Below are 25,138 nucleotides of genomic sequence, written 5' to 3'. Positions count from 1 at the left end.
TTCCCTCGTGGAAATGGGTGCACAACCCTAATCCTAATCCTAATCTGAGGTGTGAGACGTGCTGATGGCGGATGTTCGCTCTGTGCAGGTCTTCCAGAGGAGGAAGGACGGCTCGGAGGATTTCTTCAGGAAGTGGAAAGAGTACGTCAAAGGATTTGGAAATCGGAGCGGGGAGTTCTGGCTGGGTGAGAGCATGACGCTGAAACTTCATCACACACCGTCCGTCAGTGTAACACTGGAACATCTCAGCAGTTGTTACAGTGGAGGCTCTTATTCTGAAACAGCATCATAATTTAAATGCAAGTTAATTATAATAACCATTGGTATGACACCTTTCATGCTGCAAGCCAATCAATATGCCAGCTGTCACTCAAAATAAATGGACTGGAAACAGAAGATTTATTATTTCATTTCATTTTATTTCAAATCCACATGATCCACTGTGTAAGAGCTGCTGTAAGGTTTATTTTTTCACTTTGACAGAGCCAGGCTAACGACTCCTATAGACTTCAAGTATTTATGCTAAGCTAACAGGAAATGCTACCCATAAGAGCTGAACCACTGGACATACAGAGGTGAAAATGGTGTCCAACATCTGGTCTCAGTCTGGGGAAATCAGAAACATTTTGGCCAAAACGTTGGAGTATTCCTTTAAAGGTGCAGTATGCAAAATTGCCAAGGAACAGCTGCAGGCGTCAGTGGTCGACGCGGCTTGGCGAGAGCGTTTGAAGCAACACACAACACCTTCAGTGAGAGAGGCGACAGTTTGATCTGGAAATCAGACGTGAAAAACAAAACCGCGAGACACTGAGCAGGAGGCGGTGGTCCAGGGACGATTCGGCCGTCACAGAGTGAATTCTGTCTCATTCTGCAGGACCGCGGCTAACAGACACAGTTTGTCTGGGATCGCCATTTTAAATAGCAACAGAGTAATTTTGGAAAGAGGGGTAAAAATAAGTAATACCCGTCCATAGATACCCTTAAATTGTCATTGAGCAAGGCACTAAACCCCTAGAACCTTCTACTACTGACATACTGCAAAAAATGTCCATGTTAAGAAGTTATTTAGCCTCAGATTGAACCTTAAAATCTTGTTTGTCTTCAAACAAGTTAAAAAAAGACTAAATCTGCCAGTGGGATGAGATAATCCCATTTATTTCCAATACCATGTCACTTGTTTCATTGTTTTTTCTGGAAACAAGAATAAATGTGTTGAAATGTGTGAACCAAGGCAGAAAAAGGCAGATCAGCTCACTAGGATCAAGAAAAAAACACTTGATTGAAGAAAATTCTGGAAACAACTTGATTAGCATTGGAAACAAGTGGGATTATCTCGTCCCACTGGCAGATTTTTTTACCAGTGCATTTCTTGTCATTGATCTGTCATCTGATTCTTTTTATGTATGAAAAAGATACTTGAAATCTCGACCAGACGACCTGGTAAAGATTCAGTCACATGACAGTAACCAGGAGGGCTGATCTGTGTTCGTAGGCCTTGACGCGATCCACAACCTGACAGCCATGACCAGGATGAGTCTGCGCGTCGACCTGCGAGCCGCCAACGACTCGGCGTTCGCCAAATACTCCACCTTCGAAGTCGGAAGGAAGAACTACAAGCTGACTGTGGGCGGGTACAGCGGCACTGCAGGTGAGGAACACACACCGAGTACTACCACTGCTGCTACTGCAAGTACTACTACTACTGATACAACTGATAATACTACTACTGACACTGACACTACTACTGCTGCTACTACTACTACTACCACTAACACTTCTATTACCACTGCCAACACTTCTATTACCACTGCCAACACTTCTACTACCCTTGCCAGTACCACTACTACTACTACTGCTGACACTGCTATTACTAAGATAAGATAAGATAAGATATTCCTTTATTAGTCCTACAGTGGGGAAATTTCACGTATTACAGCAGCAAAGTGGATAGCAAGATATGAAGCATAATTTACACTATAAACAGTATATACAGATAATAAGTACCAAAACAGTACTGTTGCTCGTACTACTACTACTACTACTGGCACTGCTTCTACTACTGTCAATACTACTGCAACTAATACTACTGCCGACTCTGCTACTACTACAGCCAGTACTACTATTACCACTACTACTACTCCTACTGACACTACTACTACCACTGCCAGTACTACTAATACTACTATTACTACTACTACTACTACTACTACTGACAATGCTTCTACTATTGCTACTACTACCTCTACTACTACTATTGACGCTTCTATTACCACTGCCAATACTACTACTACTACTATTATTAAATCCCTTCTCAAAACGTATCTTTTTAAATGGTAACTACACAGTAGAGGTATACAGGTCAAGATGTGGTTTGAGGAATAAGTACTCTTCTGTGTAGTAAACCTTCCTTCCTCTGCCTCTACTCTTTCTCTCCCCGTCCCGCCCGGTCCCGCCCCGTCCCGTCCCGTCCCGTCCCGTCCCCTCCCCTCCCCTCCCCTCCCGTCCCGTCCCGCCCCGCCCCGCCCCGCCCCGTCCCGTCCCGTCCCGTCCCGTCCCGTCCCGTCCCGTCCCGTCCCCGTCCCGTCCCATCCCGTCCTGTCCCGTCCCGTCCCGCCCCGTCCCGTCCCCGTCCCGTCCCGTCCCGTCCCCGTCCCGTCCCGGCCCGTCCCGTCCCGTCCCGTCCCGCGGCTGCAGGCGACTCCATGTCCTACCACAACACCCGGCCCTTCTCCACCAAAGACCGCGACCTGATGCCCTTCATCACCCGCTGTGCCATGTCCTACCGGGGCGGCTGGTGGTACAAGAACTGCCACGAGGCCAACCTCAACGGCCGATACGGCGTCGACGTCCAGCATCAGGTATCAGTGTCGAACCTCGAAATAACACACAGTCCAGTCGGTCTTATTGATTTGATCGGTCATGATTTTAAATCCGACCGAGCTGTTACCTCAGCTTGCTGCTGTTTTCCTCCCAGTCCCCTCAAACTGATGACTGTCATGTCGTTTCCACATCCAGACAGTGGATCCAGTTCTGGACGTTTTGTTTGGGTTTGGGTTTGGGTAGTGCCGGGCGGTATACTGGTTCATACCGAATACCAGTGTTACTTTTTTTTTATTATATGAATTTTTCAGATACCCCAATACCAGTGTGTGTGTGTGTGTGTAGCATACGTAACGTTGGGAATAGCACGCGGAACGTAGCGCCGCGGGACATTGTTGGAGGGGGGACTGTTTTTGCAGTTGCACTCACTAAGTAGTGGGGACTCAGAAAATGAAGCTGAAGAACTTTTCCCAAAAAGAGGAGTTGGTCGGCTGTTTGGAAGTTCTTCGGCTTCAAAAAATCCGTCTGGCAAAAGCAAAGACACTTTCCAGGCTACAGCAGCGCACTGACATAGATTGTGTAACAAAGTGAAGAGTTGGTCACTCCGCTCTGTTTTCACTGGCTAACAGCAGCACACTGGCTTAGCTTGTCTATTCAGAGAAGAGGTATCACTTCGGCTTATTTTTCAATCTATGTTATCACAGACATACTACTGCTCATTCATTGGTAGCTGAATTGTTGGGTCTATTTGATAAGTAATTCACATTTTTAAAATAATAATAATAATTTAACATATTGTTAAATCAGTCAAAGCAGTCTGCATATTAATGCAAGTGGCCTTAAACCTGTATTAATACTAGGGGGACAACTTGGACATTAATGTCCAGTATTCATTCCTCATGACAGTAAAATAGGTCATTCTAAGTTAATTTACTGCAGCAATTCTTCTCTAAATCATTAGAAAATGTGGTTAACACCCAGCCGTGCATGAAAAAAGAAAATACCGTCAAATACCGTGAAACCGATATAATTTTGAAAAATACCGTGATATACATTTTTGGTCATACCGCCCAGCACTAGGTTTGGGTTTGGGTTTGGGTTTGGGTTTGGGTTTGGGTTTGGGTTTGGGTTTGGGTCGTGTCAGTGCTGGGATGAACCCTCTCTGTAACGTCTTCTTTAAGCTCCTGTGTACTCAGGTGTACTCAGGTGCTGACTGCGGCCGCTGTCACGCGTCTGTTTCAGGGAATCATCTGGACGACCTGGAAAGGAAAGGAGTTCTCCATCCCCTTCGCTGAGATGAAGATGCGGCCAGCGGCCTTCTATCCCCCCAGCCGAGGATAAGAGAGAGAGGGAGAGAGAGAGAGAGAGAGAGAGAGAGAGAGAGAGAGAGAGAGAGAGAGAAGGAGAGAGACGCTTTCTTCATCAACACAAAGCCTTATTATGAACATTTTTTGAACCTACAAACACATGCATGGACTGGAATGTGGACATTTGTGCGTGAATGCAAGTGCAAGCAAATATAACCATGTGGACACACACACACACACACACACTTACAGACACACACACACATACACACACGCACGGCTTGGGATTGATCCACTTTCAATCAGCTGAAAAGGAAAAACAACGGCAATATTTTATTTTATTCCAAATCAGATACATTTTGCATTTTGAGCTGTTTTTTTTTTCTTCCTTGCATTTAACATGAAACACTTTTCCTGTATTGTTTGAGCTGAAAGTGACACACACACACACATACACACACACATAGAGCTGACTACACATACACACACACACACACACACACACACACACAGATTGCAGATGTTTAACAGGAGCCTCTCACTCCTGACAAGAGCAAGAAGTCGTATTTTTCATATGTATAGAGGACAGTTATCAGTATGTAACTGTAGATTGTACAGTTTCTAAGATTCCTTTGTCATGTTCCCCGTTTGGTTTTATATATAATGTGCTTTTTCTAGCAGGGCTGCCCAATATTTTTTTTCCCTCCAGCATCTCACAGTTCACCACGAGCTACTCCATTTTCTGTAAAAGTCCAAATCCACAGCTTCAGATCCTCCACCAGAGACAGAAACCGTCTCTCCTCCGCCGCTTTGCTGTGAACGAGTGGAGGTGTGACTTGTTTTTGCAGCACTTTAGTCTTTTTTTTATTTTTTTATTTTTGTCTTCAGGAAGGTTAATGGACCAAAAGTTCAGCTCAATAAACTGGTGCAGAGGCGACTTCCTGTCATTTTTGTGTAAATCCTTTGGACGGTGGAGGGTTAAAACACGGCGAGTTATTCATTCTGTTTGTACGATAACGACAATATGAGATTATAAAGAGCTATGAAGCCGTTAGGTGAAAACCTCATATCTCCAAACTGCCAACAGCCTTGTTTTTATCTTGATAAGAGTGAAGTTTTCTTTTTTTTTTTTTTTTTTTGGTGGTTTCTAAGCCCAAGAGATCAAGGAATTTTTCAAATCTCCATGTTAGAGCAGAGATAAGGATTTCAACCCACTTAGTGCAATTTACACTGACTAATATCAGAAAATGTGTGTATATCCTTATTTCTGCTTTAATTGTCTGATCTTCCTGTGCCTTACACAGCTGGAGGCAGTGCTCCTACAAAACCTCCACGTTAACAAGTCTTATGTTTAATCTTAAAAAGGTTTTCTTCAAATAAAACTGCCAGTGGGATGAGATTATCCCTCTTGTTCTCTAGTGCAGTTTCACTTGTTTAAGGATTTTTTTTTTCTCCAGGAACAAGTAGAAATGTGTTGAAACAAGGCAGAATAAGGCAGATCAGCCACCAGGATCAAGACAGCGGATTAGAGAGCTGATTGGAAACAAGTGGGATTATCTCCTCCCACTGGCAGTTTTTTATTTTATTTTATTTTACCTTGTAGCTCTTGGCAGAAAAACAACATTTTAAGGCTGCAGATGAGACTAAATGACCATAATGTTAACATGGAGATTTGTTTTGTGCAGCAACCCACAGACAAGAATGAAATCCCTCATTTAAAATGTAATCAAGATGAATAAATCACGTCAAAGAGACCGAGGAATCATTCAAATCTCCCCTTTAACCAGTCATTTAGTCTCATATTCAGACTTAAAAATCTTGTTTTCAGTGCAGTTTCACTTGTTTTATGGATTTTTTCTGGTGCCAAAACCAGACAGAATAAGGCAGATCAGCCACGAGGATCAGGAAAATGAAACTTGATTTTTTTTTTTTTTAACCTTGTGCCTCTTTGCAGAAATACAAGATTTTAAGACTGAAGACAAACTGATTAAATGAGGCTAAATGACTTTTTTACATGAGATTTTTTGAGCTGAAACCCACCAAGAAGATAGATAGATAGATAGATAGATAGATAGATAGATAGATAGTAGAATACACAAACTGTTCCTCTCATCACCAGGAGAGACAAATAAATATCTTTAGAAAAATAAAACACAACAAAAACAACAATATAAATACAGTGCATCAATACAAAGAACATGAGAAAAAAGAGAAACCCTTGTGTGAATCTGTAAGCCCTTTGCAGGAGTCAGCTGTCCTGACTAAATCCCCTGAAAACAGCCTCAGCAGAGGAGCTGAGGCAGCCCTGCGGCGCCCCCTGTTGTTGTTCAGCTGTAAAATCTCCTCCCTGCTCTCTGCCATGGAGATTCTTGTTTGTTGTTGACTTGTTTGTCCCGTGTCTCCGTGTTCGTCCCGTGTCCGCCTCTCGTCTTTTTGTTTATTTTCCTTTTTTGTCAAGGATACAGTAATAAAACGATTGAAAATGATGGTGTCGCTTTCAATCCTTTCACAAAACAGCAGCTTGTGCCTCATTTCTTTGTCAGCTGCTGATCTGAAGTTCATTTATGTGTTTTATTTCCTGTAAGAAATTCCTCTATTAAGGAGAACTTTATTAACTCTTTACTGACACTGCAGTTATGAGTATACTGCGTGAACAATTATTAGGCAAGTGAGTATTTTGACCTTATTGTTATTTTCATGCATATTTTCCAACTCCAAGCTATATAAACTTGAGTGCTAATTGGATTGAAGCATTATCAGGTGATGTGTATTTGTGGCCTGAAGTGATCAACCATCCCCATATCAAGGTGTGCATAATTATTAGGCCTGGCACTCCTTCCACCTCCTCTGGCTCTCCTTCTGAGCTCTTTGGGCCTGGCTGACGTGGCTCAGGAGACCTTCATTCTCCTCTGTGAGGGCCGCTACAGTTTTGGTGAAGGAGGCAACCATCGAGCGTCTGAGCGTCCTCTCCATGTCCAGCAGAGAGCTCTTCTTCTGGCAGCTGTCCTCCAGGAGAGAGATCTGGGACAGCAGGTGGCTCTCGGAGGCGTTTGATTCCTCCTCCTGCTGTTTCCTCTGGTTTCCACTCTGAGTTTCCTTGTCAGCCAGACTCTTTTTGCTGCTCAGGCGTTCTTGGAGTCACTTTTTTCAGGGCCTCCTCAAGCCAGGCCATCTTTTGCTGGCAGGCATCTTCCTTTGTGGTGGTGTTTTCAGGAGCCTGCAGCGTCACGTCAGCCTGGTCCAGTTTAGCCCGTCAGAGACGGCCTGGTGTCTGGTCGCCCAGTCGGTCTCATCACGGGGCATTTTGGCCCAGTCAGGGATAGCCACTTCTGTTTCAGACCAGTCTGGGACGTCCTGCTCCATGATGGTGGCCCAGTCCATCGTTTCCTGGTCCACAGGGTCCTGGCCTGTGGCATCCTGTTGAAATATCCACATTTTCCAGACACACTTTAATAAGCTTAAGCTACTGTTAATATCGTCCAGATTGTTACCAATGCCAGAGGTGGAACAAACAAATTACATTTACTGACGTTACTGTAACTGAGAAGCTTTTCTGTGTATTTTGTGAGGGATATGGGAAGGAGGGATGTGAAGTGTGTGTGTGTGTGTGTGTGTGTGTGTGTGTGTGTGTGTGTGTGTGTGTGTGTGCAGACATGCGGGACAGGGTGCGGGCTGTGAGTCTCCAGGTAGTGAAAGAAAGCGGACTCTTGGTCACAAAATGACAAATATAAACATCAAACTGTATCTGACTGTGTTACTGTCCTGACATAAATTCACGGCATGAAAGAGCATAAAAGTGCCACAAAAGTAAATTTAAAACATGTTGAATATCTGCAAAAAGTGGAATAAACAGTGATATGAATGCAGATTGCTATGGATTAATAAAACAAACAGCATCACAACTAATTTGGTGTTTTTGTTGTGGGATAAAAAGTGGCATGTGCCCTGTGTGTCGAGTGAGAAACGACATGGTGTTCAGCCTTTTTTTAAACAACATATAATGTTCATTATAATCCAGTAGAGGGCGCTCTGCCTTCACGTATGACACCCAGGAGCCTCATCCGCTCCTCACTCCACCGACAAACACAAGAAACGTCATTTAACACAGAAATCAGGCAAAATTGGAGTTTTTTTCTCCCTGTTTGCTCTCGGTTTGACAGTAAATATGTCACAACATTCAATCTCCATCATCTTGTTTTTTCTATACTGAGCATCCAGTGAAAACAATAATTAAAAACTGACCACCAATACAGGCATTTTTTTTTTTTTTTTTTTACAAATTTGATGTTGCTCCTCAGTTGGCATGATACCCTACTTTATTATAGCCTATTTATAATATTTGGGGTGCAAAATACATCTTGTTTTATATTTTGGAGGTCTTTAGAGATGATTTATTTTAGGTTTATCATATTTAGGCTACTATGACCAACTTTACAGTGTGCTGCTGAAATGAAACTTCATGGTGATTTTTTTGTTTTGTTAAAAGTTTCACTTGAGCCGCCATTTTAAATCTCCGGGAACCAGAATCCATTTCGACAGTTTGACAAATTTTAATACACTGCAAGAAGAGTCATTAAATGAAACAGGCGATCACTGTGTGTTCCAGTCTGACCTCTTTTTAAGCAGCTCAGGACATCCAGCCGTCGGGGCGAGAAAATGCTATTTATTGCCCATATAAATTAGTTTCGTCCCTTGCTGACATGTGTGAGTTCAGTTTTTCTCAGCCAGGTGTGCAGATTGGCTTTAATTTCCAAACACACACATTCACTCTGATGTCTGGAAAAGCAAATAAAACCGAACTGATGTCAAAGGTGGAATAATCTCACTTCTTTTGGCGGAATCTCTGACTTATTCCCACATAAATCACTCTGTAAAAGCTTCAAATGAGACCAAATCAGTCAATGGGACGAACTGTTTTTTACAGTGTGCAAAGCGAGGCCATGATGCTGCAGATGTGAAAGTGAAAGTAAAAAAAAAAAAAAAAAAAAAAAGCTGACGCACTGAGCCGGGAGAGACTTTAGCTCCATGTTCATCTGAAAGCTCCATCAGCCGCAGATTCATCTTTTCCAGACATTTTTATTTTCTTTCGACAAGATGCTCAACGCGCTGAAGAGCTGCGAGTTGCAGGCCGGAGGCTTTAACTTTGAAAACTGTCGCAGGTAAGGCGGATTTAGACACTTGGACAGGTGAGCTGCTATAAGGCCTCCATTAGCCTCTGTTACACCATCATACTTTAAAATAACCCTATAATATCTCTACAAGGAGCTCATAATGATCTAATCCAACTTCCTCTGACTCCTCACCTCCTCTGGTGTTACTACAACACTTAGTTTAGGCCTATTTGCAGTTTATTACATTAGTTTATTAGTTTATTTATAGTTTGATTTGTGTAGCAGCTTTCACACACAAAGCAGCTCAAATGGCTCTACAGAGGTGGAGACGTACAGGCGGGACAATAAAACACTGAGAAAACATGAAAAGTTCAAAATAAGTAAAAGTAGAAAAACATTAAAAGAAAAAACAAAGCTGAAAAGTCTTAAACGATGAAAGCAGAAGCAAAACAAGAACAACGAGAGGCCTGTGGTGTAGCCTACTGAAGTAGAGCTATGGAAAAATGGAAATACTGCTATTATTCATGATTTTACTGTAGTGAGAATAATAATACTTGCATTATCGGGGGCTATTTCTCATTTGCACTGGAGAAAAAAAGGATTAAAGTGATGATGATGATGCGATTTTTGTTGGATCTGAACCAAACACTCTGGTCACATGTCCTGTGGAGTCCCTGTAATACTCCAGTAATATCTGTAAGGGGTTTGTGTGATGTCGAAACAGTGAAATTATGAAATTTCAAACAAAAACCACTCGGTTACTAATTTATTTCTCTTGAACGTGCCTCCATTTGTCAGATGTGTATGGGAGAGAAATGCAATGCAACAAGCAGTGTGACAAGAAATCAACATTGTCATGAGGCCTTCTGTGTGTGTCTGGATGTGTGTGTGTGTGTGTGTCTGTGTGTGTGTGTGTGTGTGTGTGTGTGTGTGTGTGTGCTCACTCATCGTTCACAGAAATGCAGTGTTGGAGTCCAATTTGTCAGACTTTGGCTACAAGGCTCCCAACGCCAGGAAGACGGGGACGACGATCGCCGGGCTTCTCTACAAGGTGAGAACAGCCGTCCGAAGGAGCTGCACATTTCATTTTTACTCAGATATTCATGTGTTCATCATCTTTACTGTGACATCTTTTTGTGATCAAACCGGTGAGATCATGAGGCAGCCGGCAGTCAGCCTCTCACCTCACACCAGTGTGTAGTTAGTGTGTCACACTCATTAAACATGAGATGCACCTGATGCACCGCCGGCAGACATGAAACCCCAGTTTCCAAAGTAAATCACATCTAAAATCAGAATCACGATCAGAAATACTTTATTGATCCTTGAGGGGGAATCTGGTTGGTTGCAGCTCTTCAGGTTCTCAAGAGAAGAAATTATAGAAAAAATATGTGCATCCTACAAAAATATTACAACCATAAATACAGAATTAAGAAACTGAGCATATGTAAAAAAAAAAAAAAAAAAAGTCTCACCATGCACTCAGTGGCCACTTTATTACTGCACTAAGTAAAATAATCTAATCCAGCTGTTATGCCATAAAGTTTCCTCTCCTGCTGCCCATAATGCTCAGCTTGTCTTGTTGTCACGGTAACAGAGGTGTTCATTCACTTCTGTGTTTGACATTGAGCTCATAGTTAGTGCTGCACTTTACTGACAGCTGTTTCCACTATTTTGTCCCCCCTCATTGAATATAAATAGGGAGGACAAAAAACTGGAAACACCTCTCAGTATAATGTAGTCCAGTAGCAGACCTCTGCAAACTACAACCTCAGTAATAAACACAGAATTAAAGTGACACATTCTGCACAATATCAACACAAACTGAACATTTTAAACTTTGTTAAAAGTTTACAGGTGGAGCTGATAAAGTGGACGCTGAGTGGATATTATGGTTTTTGTGTAGTGGGGACCAAAGTATTTGCACTCTTCAGAAAGCCTCTTCTCCAAAGAGTGTATGGCCGTAAATTAAAAAACAGGAGAAAACAAAGAGGAGTTGGTAGATGACCTCTGTCTTGAGTCTGCCGGTGCTGCAGCTGCTGAGTGTTACTGTCCTCTGTCCCGTCAGGACGGGGTGGTCCTGGGCGCCGACACCAGAGCCACAGACGACATGGTGGTGGCCACCAAGAACTGCATGAAGATCCACTACATCGCTCCCAAAATCTAGTGAGTCCAGCCTCTGACTCAGTAACATGTTAAAGTTCAGACTGCACATTAACTCCGCCACTGTGTTATGACGACCCACACATGTCAGCATAGACATAGACTGTAAGTAATGCATTAATTACCTCAACGGATGACCTTGTTAACGTGTCATTATGGTCACGATGTGGACAAAATATCATCCCTCGATTTTTATGCCAAATATCCGGATAAAGATACAATATACAATATAACTGTGGGATCCCACTTATTTGAAAATTTAATTGGAGCAACGGTGAAAATTCAACTTTCTTCAAAAAACAGCATCATAACATCAAATGGATGTAGAAAATGCAGTTACTTAACATGATCAACACAGACCAGTCACTGTCTTAGAGTCACCCTAACCCTAAATTTGATATCATCCATATTGTTTCCGTTTCGTATATTAATATCTTGCATGTTCATATCTATATGATGATATGATAGCCCAGTAGCCATGGTGTTGAACTTTTTTTTTCTCTGTTGATTCTTGTAGATCAGGGGAACCTTTTCAAAATACAGTAGAATGCCCGGTGATATCCCTTGAGCATTTTCAGTGACCATGGCTGATTAAACATTTGGAGCTGTGCCCTTCAAAAGAAAGTGAAATCCTGAGACCCTCACGACTGAGGCGATATCTTTTTAAAAGCTCAGTATCATTTAATGCTTCAGAGATATTAACGTGATTACGACGTTAACCTGCATCGTAATTTAAGAGTTTCTCCTAAATCGGCAAGTTAGGAGCTACTTTTAGCCTTAAAATGTTTTGTGAATGCGGGGCCTGGACGATGATTCCCACCAGGTGACTCTCCTGTCTTGGTGGATGAAGAATAATAGAGAATAATAACAATATTAAATAATTGGGTTTACTGTCCCTTTAAAGGAAATCTTTTCCACTTCTACAGTTAATGACAGTTTCTTACACTAAATGATTATACTGATGATGTTGTTGGCTGAGTTGTTGCTGTGTGTGTGTGTGTGTGTGTGTGTGTGTGTGTGTGTGTGTGTGTGTAGCTGCTGTGGAGCCGGCGTGGCCGCCGACGCCGATGTCACCACCCAGATTATGTCATCCAACGTGGAGCTGCACATGCTCAACACCGGGCGGCCGCCTCTGGTCGCCATGGTAACGAGGCAGCTGAAACAGATGCTGTTCAGGTGAGAGCCGCAGGTTTGGCGTCAGAGAGACGTCGTCTTGTTTCTGACGGCGGCTGCTCGGACCGCTGTGACTTCAGGGCGTTTTGACTCTTACTTTATAGGATTTGATTTGAGTTTTTGTTTTTTACGTTATTTTCATTACAACAAAACCGCGCTCCACACTGCATTGATCTCCTGGTGCTACATACAAGTTTTTTATGTTTTACCTTTCTTTTCTTCACACACACTCATTTTCAGTCGTACATATTTGTATATGGCCTTTGCTAGATTTTAAATTCATCCATCACTGTGTCTTACAGGGCTGTGCATTATGGACAAAATCTTCTATCACAATATGGATACGTTCATATCTTGACAATGATATATGTCATGATACAGTATGTTTTCTGTCAATTTGATGAAACAATTGTCCATACAAAATAATGCCCGCACTTCAAGACTACTTTTTGATTTTTTTCTGTGAACTAAACACAAATGAAAGGCACTTTGTCTTTTCTCCTTTTTATTTGGAAGTGACGTAATTATGCTATACATACTGTAAAGCCTTCGTGTTTTCCTACTTCTCCTGCACAATCACTGCCTTACCTGGTTTTATATTCTTTTTCTTTCACTTCCTTTGTGCTAAGTCAAACTAAACAAAGACATGGAACAGAGGAGGTGCCGAGGGTTTGTTGTGCTGCAGGCTGACGGGGGAATCGGTGCTTTGTTTTGTGGCCGGTGTCGGATTTCTTACATCCAGTCCACGTCCAAAGAAAAGACTTCCTGTCAGATTGAGAGGCTGTTCCCACCTGGTCTTAACAACCGTCCTGAGAAATCTGAATGCAAGTGGACAGCTGCCAGTCCGTCCGTACACACCTGGCATTAACGTGCGTCTCCACATGTGTGTGTCACCTGCCCACTTGTGTTTCGGATCTCACTTTCCCGCTCTATATGCAAATAAGTACTCCAGCCTCATTTTAATGCAGCTCTCAATCGCTGAAGACGCATTTGACAGTTGTTAAAGCTCGACTCGATCACGTTCAGCCTCAGATTATTGAATTATTCCAGCAGTGTGAGAGGGTCAGGTCCTCCGCTCCTGTAATATTTCTGTGGTTTTCCTTTAGTAACTGCAATGTGCACATCCATATAGCCACTATAATATTTCTGCAGTATTCCTATAGTAACTCTGTCATGTCGAGGGTTAGAAAGAATGTGTTTAATCGCGTCAGGGCATGAAATTTAAGAACTGCCACCGCCTCTGGATTTTATGTGGAAGAAAAAACCCTGTATGTTGTCAAAACATATTTTAGAGACCGCGCAAATTTATTGCACCATGTGTTTAGGGGAGCTCATGTCTCATTAACGTGAGTTTTTATTCATTAACCAGCTGCTTTAAAGCCAACCTGCACCTCAGTTTGTGTTTGATCCATCCACTGACAGTTCAGAGGACGCACTGCTGCTGTTTACACCTGAACTCAGAGGCGTCGGCTTGTGTTCGGATTTCCCAGGACGGATGTTAATACTTGGTGGGAACAGGCCTGAAGACAGCCGTGTGTGTCCTGACCTCATCCTTGTCTTTCAGGTATCAGGGTCACGTCGGGTCGTCTCTAATCATCGGTGGGGTCGATGTGACCGGAGCTCACCTCTACAGCGTTTACCCACACGGCTCCTACGACAAGCTGCCTTTCGTCACCATGGGTGGGTGTCGGGCCTGTGTTTGTGTGTGTGTGCGTGTGTGTGTGTGGTTGTGCATAATCAGTCTGCAGTGAAATTTGTGAAAAATAATGTCAATGTCAAGTGTGATGACAAGTGATCAGAGCCCAAAGTCATGTCTTCAAATTTCCTCCTCAGTCTGATTAGCTGCCTAAAAAACCCCAAGGTACTAATTTTGTAATATAGATAGATAGATAGATAAGTAGCATAAGAGAATTTTATATATCCCCAAAGTGAAATTTCAATGTTACAACAGCAATTTACATAAATGACAAAAAAGACACACATAACCTATAAGAACACACCCAGTGAGGTAGCACTATACTACTATACTGCTAATAAAAGAATAAAAAGTAGCTTAAAATTACTTGAATTGAATACAAAACCGTTTGGTTTGCTTTGGTTTGTTTATTTACACATATAGAAAGAACAGGGCAGAGCAGAGAAATGTGAGGGAAAACTGCCTGAAAAGCCTTAAGGGACATGAAAAGTGGCAGGCAGCAAACCACTGGAAATAATTTTGGCAGTAAAATATACACAGTTTGCATGTGTCATACAAATAATGTTGCATACAGTAAAAGAAAACAAACAAAAAAAAACATTATATAGGTCTAGCATAGTGCTTTGAGAATAATTCATCCTATAAATACCCATTTATCATGCAAATATAATGAATTAGCCATAATTAGAAGACACACAGGAACTTCAGTGATCTTAGAGAAGCTGGAATGAAACAATGTTCGGTATCTTTACTTGATAAATGTGAAACAATTTATCCGTCATCAAAATTGTATTCATTGAATTTTTTGTTTATTTGCTAATCAATTAATAGACTAAACTGCTACAGCAGCAGAACATATGTGTTGTGAGATTTTGAGAAAAGCCTATTAAATGAAGCTTTAGTGAACTAAAAAAAAAAAAACCTGTGCTGTTGTTTGATTGTGTTTGCAGGTTCAGGAGCTGCGGCTGCTGTCTCTGTGTTTGAGGACAGATTCAAACCAAACATGGAGGTGAGACGTTGTATGAACTGAATAATGTGCATAAAAGTGTGGAGAAGCTTATATAGACTGTATAGGGACCTTTAACACGTTTTATTAGTTCATTCATTTTCTCTCATGTTTGAATTGCAGTCCACATGTGTTCTTGTGGCCTGTTGTAAAATGGTGTGTGTGTGCAGACTGGGGCCTAAACAGTCTTGGAGCTGCATCAGTTGGCTTTGACTGGAAAGCTGAGACTCTTGTGGATTCAATGAGCCACATTTGATTCCTGTGTGATGATGTTGGCCCCCATAGCAGCCATTTCACTGCAGTCAGAGCATTTCTTGAAATTGGATCCTGTTGACCCTTTCTTGTGTTTTTTCTTGCCACTTTCTCTCTCTCTCTGTCTGTCTCAGCTGGAGGAGGCGAAGCAGCTCGTACGAGACGCCATCGCTGCAGGGATTTTCTGCGACCTGGGATCGGGCAGCAACGTGGATCTGTGTGTGATCACCGAGGCCGGGGTGGATTACCTGCGAGGCTACGACAAGCCGGCGGAGAAGGGCAAAAAGTGAGCCATGTGTCCTGTGTGATCAGGATAAAATAAAAACTCTACCTTTGGCAGTCCATATGGTCCTCCTCTTCTCTGTCTCTGATATTTCTAATTTTCCTCTTCTTCTCCCAGAACTTCTTTCCTTAAGAAACACTAGATATCAATATGTGATGTTCATTAAATTCCAGTAATTACTTTTTGATCTTGTAATGTACTTTTTGCTTGGTTCTGGAGCATACTTTACTTCAACCTGCCTTATCTGCCTTAACTTCAGTTAGTGGTTTCCTACATTTCCCAGAATGCATTTTAATAACCCCCAAAAATTATTGTGAGCTTGGTGTTTTCAGTCAGAGGAAGGCAAACGGGCATATGGATTATTGAATGTCATTGTGAAATAGCACCTTTGCACTCCTCCAAATTAGAGATGAATGTGATTTCAATCATTTTTTTGCAGTCTTAACAATATTTCTCTCCCTTTTTCCTTCTTTGTTTTCCAGGGAGGGGCAGTACAGGTACAAGCCGGGCACCACGGCCGTCCTGACCAAAACCGTGACCCCTCTCACCGTGGATGTGGTGGACGAAACAGTTGAGATCATGGACACGCAGTGAAATGCATTATTTAAGAACACAAATGCTTAAAATGCAGTCGATACAACATCATCTGAAATAAAATGGTCCTAAGAAGACGGAAAAAAGCATAGCAGCATTTTTTTCTGTTACAGGAAATAGTGTCTGATATCACGTTTTTATTGTAATAAAAGCTTTTGTTTTGTGTAATTCTCCGTGTTTTCAAGCTGTTATTGTGACTGCATGAGGTGAAGCGGAACCTGCGGTTAATTCACTGCTTGGCTCTTTAAACTGAACTCCAGTGGGTGTCTATGCAGTTCACGGTGCGTTTCATGCGCTCACCCGGAGCGGCGCGGCGGCTCACACACACAACTGAACTGGCTCATTTGAAAACAGCCGAGACCCCGCCCAGCTAGAGAATTCTCTGTAAACAAGCTGAACGCTCCGGTAGTGGTGGCCCCGCCCACTCGGCCCAAGCTGATTGGTCCAGAGAGCTGCCAGCAGAGAGGGCGTCGTTTGAATTTCATTTCGGTTAGTGCTGTGACTGCGAGCTGCGGCAGTTCAACGGCCAAAAGTCGATTTTTATTAAATATAAAATCCCCTTCGGTTGGAAATACTGTTCATCTCCACAGGTACTGTTGAATACCTTTATTTTGTTGTGGTTTTCTGAAAAAATAGCGTGTAAATATGAAGAACGTTGCGAACATTTAACGGTAAGCACAGTAACGCTGCGTAAAAATTAACCTGGCTGGTTTCTAACGGTGACACTTGAATAAGATAACGACTTATATCGTTTCCTCTGTCACGGAGCTGATAACATTATTCATTTAGTTAACTAACTAAATTATCAGTGCAACAAGGACATTGCCGTCACTGTAAGAGGAAATGCCAAATTTACCTAACGCTCATGTGAATGTAAAGGTAGGTAGGCAGGTAGATACTTTATTCATCCCGCAGGAAATTCACATTTTCTTCAGCAGTATCCACAGATTACAGATTAAGTAAATAAAAAAAAAAATAGAAATAAAGAATAAGATCTAAGTATGACAGAATAAGAATAACCTAACAACAGAACAACAGAATAACCTAAGTACAACCCAGTGTGCAAAAAGCGATGTGCAAAAAAAAAAAAAAAAAAAGTTTAATGTTATCGAATTAGATGTTGTAAAAGTTATGGTTGTATTGATTAGTATATGATTAATCCTCTTGTTATTTTGGGGGACAATTTGAGCTCGGGGTTAAAAACAACAACAACAACAAGGAGCCTCAGTGTGAGGTGGCTGAGAGCTGTGAGAGACACATGCGTCTTTTAAAGCACAAGTCAATAAGGTTTAAATTGTCCATTTGCTCCAAGTGCAATAAATGCACTTACTTCGCACTAAATCCTGTCTGCAGGCTCTCTGGGTGTTTGCTGTCGCTGATGTGATTGGTGTGTCGTGTTTTCTTGCCCTCTTCTGCAAAGCATGTTTCCTCTTCAGGAGCAATAGAAATGAATTGAACTGAACGATTTTGGACCCAAACAGCAACACAGATAGAAGAAAAACTGAAATATGGTTGCCCAAATCCCTGCCAGCTGCAGGGTCCCTGACCTCTGACCTCCCTGTGGAGGAGAACAGTGGAAACAAAGAGGATTTTGTACACTGGGAGTCAATAGGGTGTGAGGATATAGCTGAGTGTTGAGGGCTGAGGGCTGCACGATACACACAAAATTTCATACCTCGATATTTATGCCAAATATCTTCATAGCAATATGATACTCAGTGTCACAATGGGATCACACTTATTTGAAATTGTAAGTGCAGCAAAAGTGAAACTTAAGCATCCTTCAAAAAATAATAATAAAAAACAGCATTATAATGATACCAACTGCAGAAAATGCAGATCAATAAAATTCAAGTATTCGATAAATTTGATAGCTTCCATATCATTGCCTTTTGATATATTAATATCACACATGTTCATGTCTAGATAACGATACATCGTTTAGCTCTATTGATGATGTGTACTAATCACCATTACTATACCTTTCTGTGGTAACAGCCACAGCAGTGGAGCTGGGTGAGGGGAAGACCGTCAGTCCTGTTTCTGCTCGACAAACATTGTATTATGATCTGTGTTCAGAGCCAGGGCCCTGCTGCCGTGTTTTTCCTGGTTGTGGTGCTGACTGGTGTCGGAGACGATGCGGCACAATACGTCTGCCAGCCGACGGAAAGGTGCCACCCCTAGACGCCGGCCCCCCGCTGCCCCTGCAGCCCCGCGGCCCTCCAGGTCCCCGAGACGCAGCGGAGAATCAGGTGAGGAGAGGCTGGAGTCAGTCATCACTGTGGTGTGATATATAATTACAGGGAGCTGGTACCTGACCTGAGAGAGGCAGTCCATCACAGTGAACACCCTGCAAAGTCTGCAGGCCTGTTGGTGCATTCACAGACTGTGGGAAACTCCAACATCTGGTGCTTTCTGTCTGCTTCTCCTTATATAAAAGGAGAAGCAGACAAATCCACTTCAACCTTTTCATGATGTCTGTGTTTGAGTATTATTTGTCTTCTGGGTTTGATATTTCACAGCTGACTTTGCAATCCCAGTTGTTGGAGCTTCCCACCTGTGCATGAATGCACCAAACTTGGAGAAAAGAATATTGTGTGCATGGAGTTTATTCTGATGGATCACCTAGTTTCAAGTCTCTGGAAGCAGATTGTCATACCTCAAAAAGAAAAAATGAGTGGAAATGAATTTCTGCCTGGAAGTTACAAATTGTTGCAGCATCGTTATTCATTTGATTTTGACTTGAATGGATAAAATTTCCAGTGACGATCTGCCTCTCTGTTTTTGCAGCACGTCCTCCCAAATCTCCCAAGAAGAGAAGGTTTCGTCCAGGAACCAGAGCCCTGATGGAGATCCGCAAATATCAGAAGAGCCATGACCTGCTGCTCAGGAAGGCCCCGTTCTCTCGCCTGGTGAGCCAAATGATCACAAAATCTGAAGTGAACTGCTCCGTCTGTAGTCTGTTTCAAGGGTCCTGCAGGTCCTTAAATTAGTTTGAGTAAATATTAGCCCTGAAAGGTCATTAAATAATCTTAAATTTGAATTTATGAGGCTGTAATTTCCACATAAACGTGTTGCATGCCTGTTGTAGATTACTTGTTTTATACTTACTGTTGTACATGCACATAACAAACCACATTTTTCACTTTTGCATCTGTAGGGAGAAATCCACAAATATCCTTGGACTTACCTGTTCCAAGTTCTGGGACAGGTATTAAAAAAAAAAAAAAAAAATCAGCTTGTGTCTAAGCTAAAGGAGTCTATAACTGAAGTCAGCACAAGATCAAATATATCGTACTTACCTTTACTCCTACCTGCAATGCTTAATTGAATAAGAAAAAGATGATTTTTGCAAAAACTAGTCTTACATTTTTGTAAACATTCATCTTGAAAAGCTCTTAAAAATTTTTTTTAAAAAAGTGGAACTCTGACATCCTGTTTCACACGTCCTGTTGTTGATGAACGCCGTCTCTTTTTATTCCAGGTTCGGGAAGTGTGCCAGAACTTTTCCAGAGAGGCTCTCAAGTGGCAGGTGTACGCTCTGCTGGCCCTGCAGGAGGTGAGCAGCCCGCCATCGCTCTTTCCTCTGTTCATTTAGCCGAGCGGCCGCCAAGTTAGCATCGCTGCCGTTTTCACCGGTCACGCTGACGCTGAGGGGTTTTCAGTGCAGTGAGACTCCAGGACCCACAGCTGGTCATTCAAGTTGGTCCCCGATAAAATTTGTAGTGTTAAACTCGTGTTTGATGTTATATGGTTCAGAGCTGTGCCACATCGTATCGTTCACAATAATACCGGTCTAAATTTGTGCGCTAAAAAAAAAACACACACTGTCTTAAACAAGTTGTCATTACGGCACCTTGAATAACCTCACGACTACAGATTATTGGACAAAGGAAGTGTCTTTGAGGTTGTTTCAGTGTGTCTTTAACAACAAAAACAGCTCACCTGGAGGATGTGAAAATGGCAGGCTAATGCGTCCCACCCCCCTCATCACATTTATTTTTCTGTGACTCAGCTCTGTCTTGGATTTGCTCTTTATAAATATGTGCTGTGTAACACACGGATCTGTGTCTGCTCTCCGTCTCTCCCTCCTCCCAGGCGGCGGAGGCGTTTCTCGTCATGTTGTTCTCCGACGCCAACCTGTGTGCCATCCACGCCAAGCGGGTCACGCTGTTCCCCCGCGACGTGCAGCTGGCCAGGAGGATCAGAGGTGTGGAGAACATGTGAGGAGGAATGGCGAAGAAAAGGACAGTCGGACGTTTAACAAATGAGTGTGTTAGGAAAAAGCCCAGACCTGATCGAGCGGGACGGCATTTCTCCTCCAAAAGACCGAGACGATGACACACGGCGACTTCATGTCTCTAAAAACACTGAGGACTGTGACAGAATCTCTCTCGGCCCCAAAAATCAAAAATCATATGTCAGGTGGGGGAGAGAAAGGCGCTAAAATTCAAAGTGCCGAAGTAAAGTTTTAGTCTCTTGAAACCATCACTCTTTTAACTCTGCCGTGGATTTTCATAGTTTGGTTCTGTTTAGTTTTCAGTGGCGTGCTGTAGGAAGCGTGAGGCGATTTAGACAGAATGAAATACCATATTATTTTTGACCAAATGGTTCTGTCACCAAGTATTTACACAATGAGTTTTTTGGTAAATATTAACAGAAGGAGATTTTTGACAAATGGGCACTTTGATAAATGCCAGTGGCTAAAGGCAAATAAACAGCTAGAACAGTCAAAAATGACATCAATTTACTGAACTGCCGCTTTTAAAACCAGAAGAAGAAAACATTTATCCAAAATCCCAGACAGTATCTGGTCTCTTATCATGATGACGGTATAATATGTCGGCCTGCCCTGGTTGCAGGTAACCGCCTCTACCATCAGTTTCATCAGAGTCAAAATTACACACACACACACACACACACACACATACCACAAAAAGAAATGAAGAGAGGCAACAATGAAAACATTCCTCATCAAATCTTAGTGTTTCTGGACAAAGTTGTGATGTTGTTCATAATATACAGCAAAGACACCTGCTCGTACTGAACTTCCTGTTCAGTTGATGTTTTACTGATGTGTATAAAATTTAATTCTTTATGTAGCTGAATTTGACTTATGTATTTTTTAATAAACTGCAATTTTTTTTTCTATCACGGCTGCAAGATTTTCTCAAGGACAAAAGATTTAACCTCTTTATATTGTTGCTGCGAATCAACATCAACAAATCAACAAATTTTCCCTTCTTTCAAAAACAGGATTTTTTTTTTCCATTTGAAAAAAACTCCAAAACTGCTAACATAATTTTAACAGTGGCTGCTGAAATAAACATAGGGATTGTTTTGTGCGATAATGTGGTCTAAGATGGTCTGTCTCAGAAATGTCAGAGATACGACTCACACGATGTTTTTGAGCAACATGGGGAAAACAAACATTTTAAAATGATTTTTCTTTTCTTAATTGAGATATTTGCATCTGTTTTTTATCAGCTCTGTTTAATAAGTAAAGTAATAGGTTTTCATGATATGATAAATTAATTAGACCTGGCATTACAAACCTGCACTCACTGCTTCTGTGTTCTGTTAGTTAAGCCTTCATAACAGCAAAAGGTTGATGTGAAATATAGAATTTTTCATGAAAAATGGACAGAGCAGTTGTTTTCTTTTCTTCTGGGAGGTAAATGACAAACCTGTCTGCTATGTATCTGTTGGATTTCTCTCCTGCTTTAAGTAATTCTACATTATCTGTTATTTTCATGAGCCAGCATGAAAGTTTTCAGGGATTGGTCGGCTACCAATTGATTGATTTAAATAATAAATCTAAGTAGCCTAAATAATCCATGTGTCAACTTGAGTCATACTGATGTTAGCAAAAAATAATCTGAATGCAGCGAGTGGGGCCCAATGCCTGATATGAGTGTATGAATGATTTTGAGTCTAATTATTTTGCATTATCATGAGTGCTCCTGATGCTCTTATCTTTGTGGAAACTAAACTGGTTTGAAATGCTCCCTGGAAGAAGCCACTTGGCGTGTGATCAGACGGCCCAGGGAGCGAGGGAAGCCCTGAGTCCCCCGCCGTCTTCTCAGCCTCCACTGAAGATCCCAGATGTCCTTTTAAACACCTTTGGCTTTTAATTGGTCCCCAGGGTGTGGGGGAGGGGCAGCCTACCGCCATCCTCTCACCAGGCAGCCAATCAGAGCTGTTCTCACCTGTCCTCCAAGGCACCTGGGGTTCTTGTTTACAGGTGAACCAGGAAATCACCTGGGACAAAAAAAATAACAGCTAGGCGGGTGGAGCTGGCTGACAGCTGCTGGTCTGCGGTCAGTTTGGCTGTTTTTTGTCACGGATGAGGACGGGGAGGCAGATTTGAGACGAGCCCTGGACAGAGGCGACACATCCGGAGGAAGTCTGGATGCTGGGGAAAACCTGAGAAAACTGGACGGAGGATGGAAAGAGCATCTGGGTGAAGAAGGATTCCAGATTCTTCCACAACACAAGCAGGCAGGCGGGTTGTTGGTGAGCGGAGGTTTGCTGGTTTGGAAGAGGCCGGGGAGACTCTTCTGTTCCAAGGATTGAAAAGATCACACTCAGGGGAATCGAGCCCGGAGCCTCAGCTGCACTGGTAAGAACTTATTTATCAAATCAGGAAATTGCTTGAATCCTGGTGAAAGGCTTCGACTTCTTCACAATGCCATTTCTTAAATTTCCTTCATTCAAATCAATAGTTTTCTTTCTTTATCTTGCATTTTCCCAGCTCATCCTGGGACCTCAAACGTTGCATCAGGCGGGGTGGCCTAAGCCCCAGGCCCAGAGACTGCAGGTCCACAGAAAGTCTGTAAATGGATTAAATTCAATTTTCATAGATATTAGGCTTTAAACATCATCAAACAGCCTTGACTATGAATTAATGAGGTCTTAATTTCCACATAAGCATTTTATCAAGTTTCATTCATCTTTTAATTTCTTTTTGTCAAAATCAGTCGAGCTGCTCCTGCGTGATAGTCAACATTTCCTGTGCTTTTTTAAATCTGACTGTCTGCACTTGAACTGTTTGGGAACATGCCTGCTGTAGATGAACCTGACTCACATTATACTTCATTACACTGCCATGTACTAGATTTACATGCACACCTGACACCAGGCGTTTTACTTTAACACCTGTAGGGAGAAAATCACAAAAATCCTTGGACCTCCTCGTCCCAAGTTCTGTGTTAAAAAACAAAAGAGAAAAGAAAAGAAACAAAGTCCTGGTTGGATTTATTCCATCAGCAGCTGCTGTCCTTCACTACATTTTAAATCAGATCCATTACACAGACTGTGAAACCTTTCACAATAAAAGCTCAGTCATCAAAGATGAGAGGAGGAACCTGATTCTACTTTGTTGGTACTACTTTTTGTCATTTCCAAATTTCACAATAAAAGCTGCACCATGAAAAGCTGCAACAGAGACCATTTAGATTCAATTGGCACAAAAATTTGGAATAAGTGTGGACAATGAGAGCCATGTAGACTCCAAATTTTGTCAGTTGAGTCTAAAGGGTCCTCACTTCAGTTTTAGTGTAATGTCCCTTTAAAAGCATGTAGTGTGCAGCGTGTTCTCTCCTCCTTTTCTAACTGCATGGAAAAGATCCCAGCTAACACAGTTACTGTTTGGAAAAAGGAGCTCAGTCACTTTTACTGCCAGGACATTTGACATGAGACACTTTGGACTTTTACTGCAGGACATTTTTACTGCACTACTTCTACTTCTACTGCAGTCACATACCAGCAGAGGAACAGTACTTCTACTTCTACTGCAGTCACATACCAGCAGAGGAACAGTACTTCTACTTCTACTGCAGTCAGATACCAGCAGAGGAAGAGTACTTCTACTTCTACTGCAGTCAGATACCAGCAGAGGAACAGTACTTCTACTTCTACTGCAGTCAGATACCAGCAGAGGAACAGTACTTCTACTTCTACTGCAGTCAGATACCAGCAGAGGAACAGTACTTCTACTGGAGGAGCAGTTAGTTCTCTGTCCACAAATAAATCCTAAAGAAAAAGATTTCACCACTGAAATCTGTGTGAAGATTATTTTTATTTATTTATTTAGTCATTTGTGTATTTATTTATTTATTTATTTATTTTTCTTTTCTTTCTTTTTTTAATAGTCTGTTCAAGTCCAAAATCATGAACATCAGAAACATAATTTGCACTGATTTACAAGCTGTTTTCATTGGAAAAATTTGTGGACACACACAAAAAAGTATTTATTTATTTGTTGATAGAACAGTCGATTTGCAAAGAAAACGGCGGGCCACCTACTCATAAAAAGCTAGTTAACTAGATAACAAGTTAAATTAACCTGGTTACTCTTAACAAATAACTACACATTATGAGAAAAACTGTCTATAGAGACTGATATAAAAACACACAGAGGTGTAGCGTAAAGCTGGACGTGAACTCACTGCTGAAATCAGCGTTTTCTTCTGATCAGATACTCAAACTCCAACCTTGGTGTGGCTCTTGATGTGTGCATGCACTTAATTTACCTGGTGGAGCTGCAGTCGTGACGTCGGGGTCAAACACTCAAAATAGACAACAAACTCATCTGCCGCCTCTATTTTGAAAGCCGTGATTATGAAGTGGCCAGATAATTACCCCCCCCCCCCTCCTCCTCGTCCTCCTCTTCTTCCTCCTGTCTTCTCAGGGACAATCATGACGTCGCCAGCTGACCAGACCCTCGAGGAC

At 42.1% G+C, this 25,138-nt stretch overlaps 3 protein-coding genes across 4 annotated transcripts in view; all 3 read left to right on the top strand.

Moving 5' to 3' along the window:
• The window catches only part of tnxbb (tenascin XBb), a 55,211-nt gene extending 50,983 nt beyond the window's left edge, over positions 1 to 4,228 (top strand). The window contains exons 19-22 of the mRNA XM_030063887.1: positions 89 to 185; positions 1,493 to 1,648; positions 2,695 to 2,858; positions 4,063 to 4,228. Of these exons, the coding sequence (XP_029919747.1) occupies positions 89 to 185; positions 1,493 to 1,648; positions 2,695 to 2,858; positions 4,063 to 4,161 (516 nt within the window). The 3' untranslated portion in view covers positions 4,162 to 4,228. The remainder of the gene's footprint in view (positions 1 to 88; positions 186 to 1,492; positions 1,649 to 2,694; positions 2,859 to 4,062) is intronic.
• A 4,878-nt stretch (positions 4,229 to 9,106) lies between these two features.
• Positions 9,107 to 16,508, top strand: psmb10 (proteasome 20S subunit beta 10). The gene is made up of 8 exons (XM_030063093.1): positions 9,107 to 9,286; positions 10,196 to 10,289; positions 11,307 to 11,404; positions 12,437 to 12,577; positions 14,139 to 14,254; positions 15,221 to 15,279; positions 15,663 to 15,814; positions 16,294 to 16,508. Exons 1-8 carry the CDS (start codon positions 9,222 to 9,224, stop codon positions 16,403 to 16,405), a joined length of 837 nt encoding a protein of 278 aa, XP_029918953.1. The 5' UTR covers positions 9,107 to 9,221; the 3' UTR covers positions 16,406 to 16,508.
• Positions 16,509 to 16,846: 338 nt separating this feature from the next.
• Positions 16,847 to 21,556, top strand: cenpa (histone H3-like centromeric protein A). Of its 2 annotated transcripts, none has more exons than XM_030063097.1 (5): positions 16,847 to 16,995; positions 18,485 to 18,657; positions 19,196 to 19,317; positions 19,890 to 19,964; positions 20,504 to 21,556. In XM_030063097.1, exons 2-5 carry the CDS (start codon positions 18,543 to 18,545, stop codon positions 20,630 to 20,632), a joined length of 441 nt encoding a protein of 146 aa, XP_029918957.1. In that variant the 5' UTR covers positions 16,847 to 16,995; positions 18,485 to 18,542; the 3' UTR covers positions 20,633 to 21,556. The 2 variants fall into 2 exon arrangements, with proteins under 2 accessions (XP_029918957.1, XP_029918958.1); XM_030063098.1 differs by having other exon boundaries at positions 16,856 to 16,995; positions 18,491 to 18,657.
• The last annotated feature ends 3,582 nt before the right edge of the window (positions 21,557 to 25,138 follow it).

This window comes from Myripristis murdjan, chromosome 11, assembly GCF_902150065.1.
Source record: "Myripristis murdjan chromosome 11, fMyrMur1.1, whole genome shotgun sequence".
NCBI lineage: Eukaryota > Metazoa > Chordata > Actinopteri > Holocentriformes > Holocentridae > Myripristis > Myripristis murdjan.
Note: the sequence above shows the minus strand (reverse complement) of the source record. Positions and strands in the feature narration are given on the sequence as shown.

Excerpts from the sequence above, each read along its gene's own strand:
- psmb10 (XM_030063093.1), top strand. The coding sequence starts at position 9,222 with ATGCTCAACGCGCTGAAGAGCTGCGAGTTGCAGGCCGGAGGCTTTAAC. Across the intron at positions 9,287-10,195 it reads AACTTTGAAAACTGTCGCAG|AAATGCAGTGTTGGAGTCCA; the intron begins GTAAGGCGGATT and ends CATCGTTCACAG. Across the intron at positions 15,815-16,293 it reads CCGGCGGAGAAGGGCAAAAA|GGAGGGGCAGTACAGGTACA; the intron begins GTGAGCCATGTG and ends TTTGTTTTCCAG.
- cenpa (XM_030063097.1), top strand. The coding sequence starts at position 18,543 with ATGCGGCACAATACGTCTGCCAGCCGACGGAAAGGTGCCACCCCTAGA. Across the intron at positions 18,658-19,195 it reads GAGACGCAGCGGAGAATCAG|CACGTCCTCCCAAATCTCCC; the intron begins GTGAGGAGAGGC and ends CTGTTTTTGCAG. Across the intron at positions 19,965-20,503 it reads CTCTGCTGGCCCTGCAGGAG|GCGGCGGAGGCGTTTCTCGT; the intron begins GTGAGCAGCCCG and ends CCCTCCTCCCAG.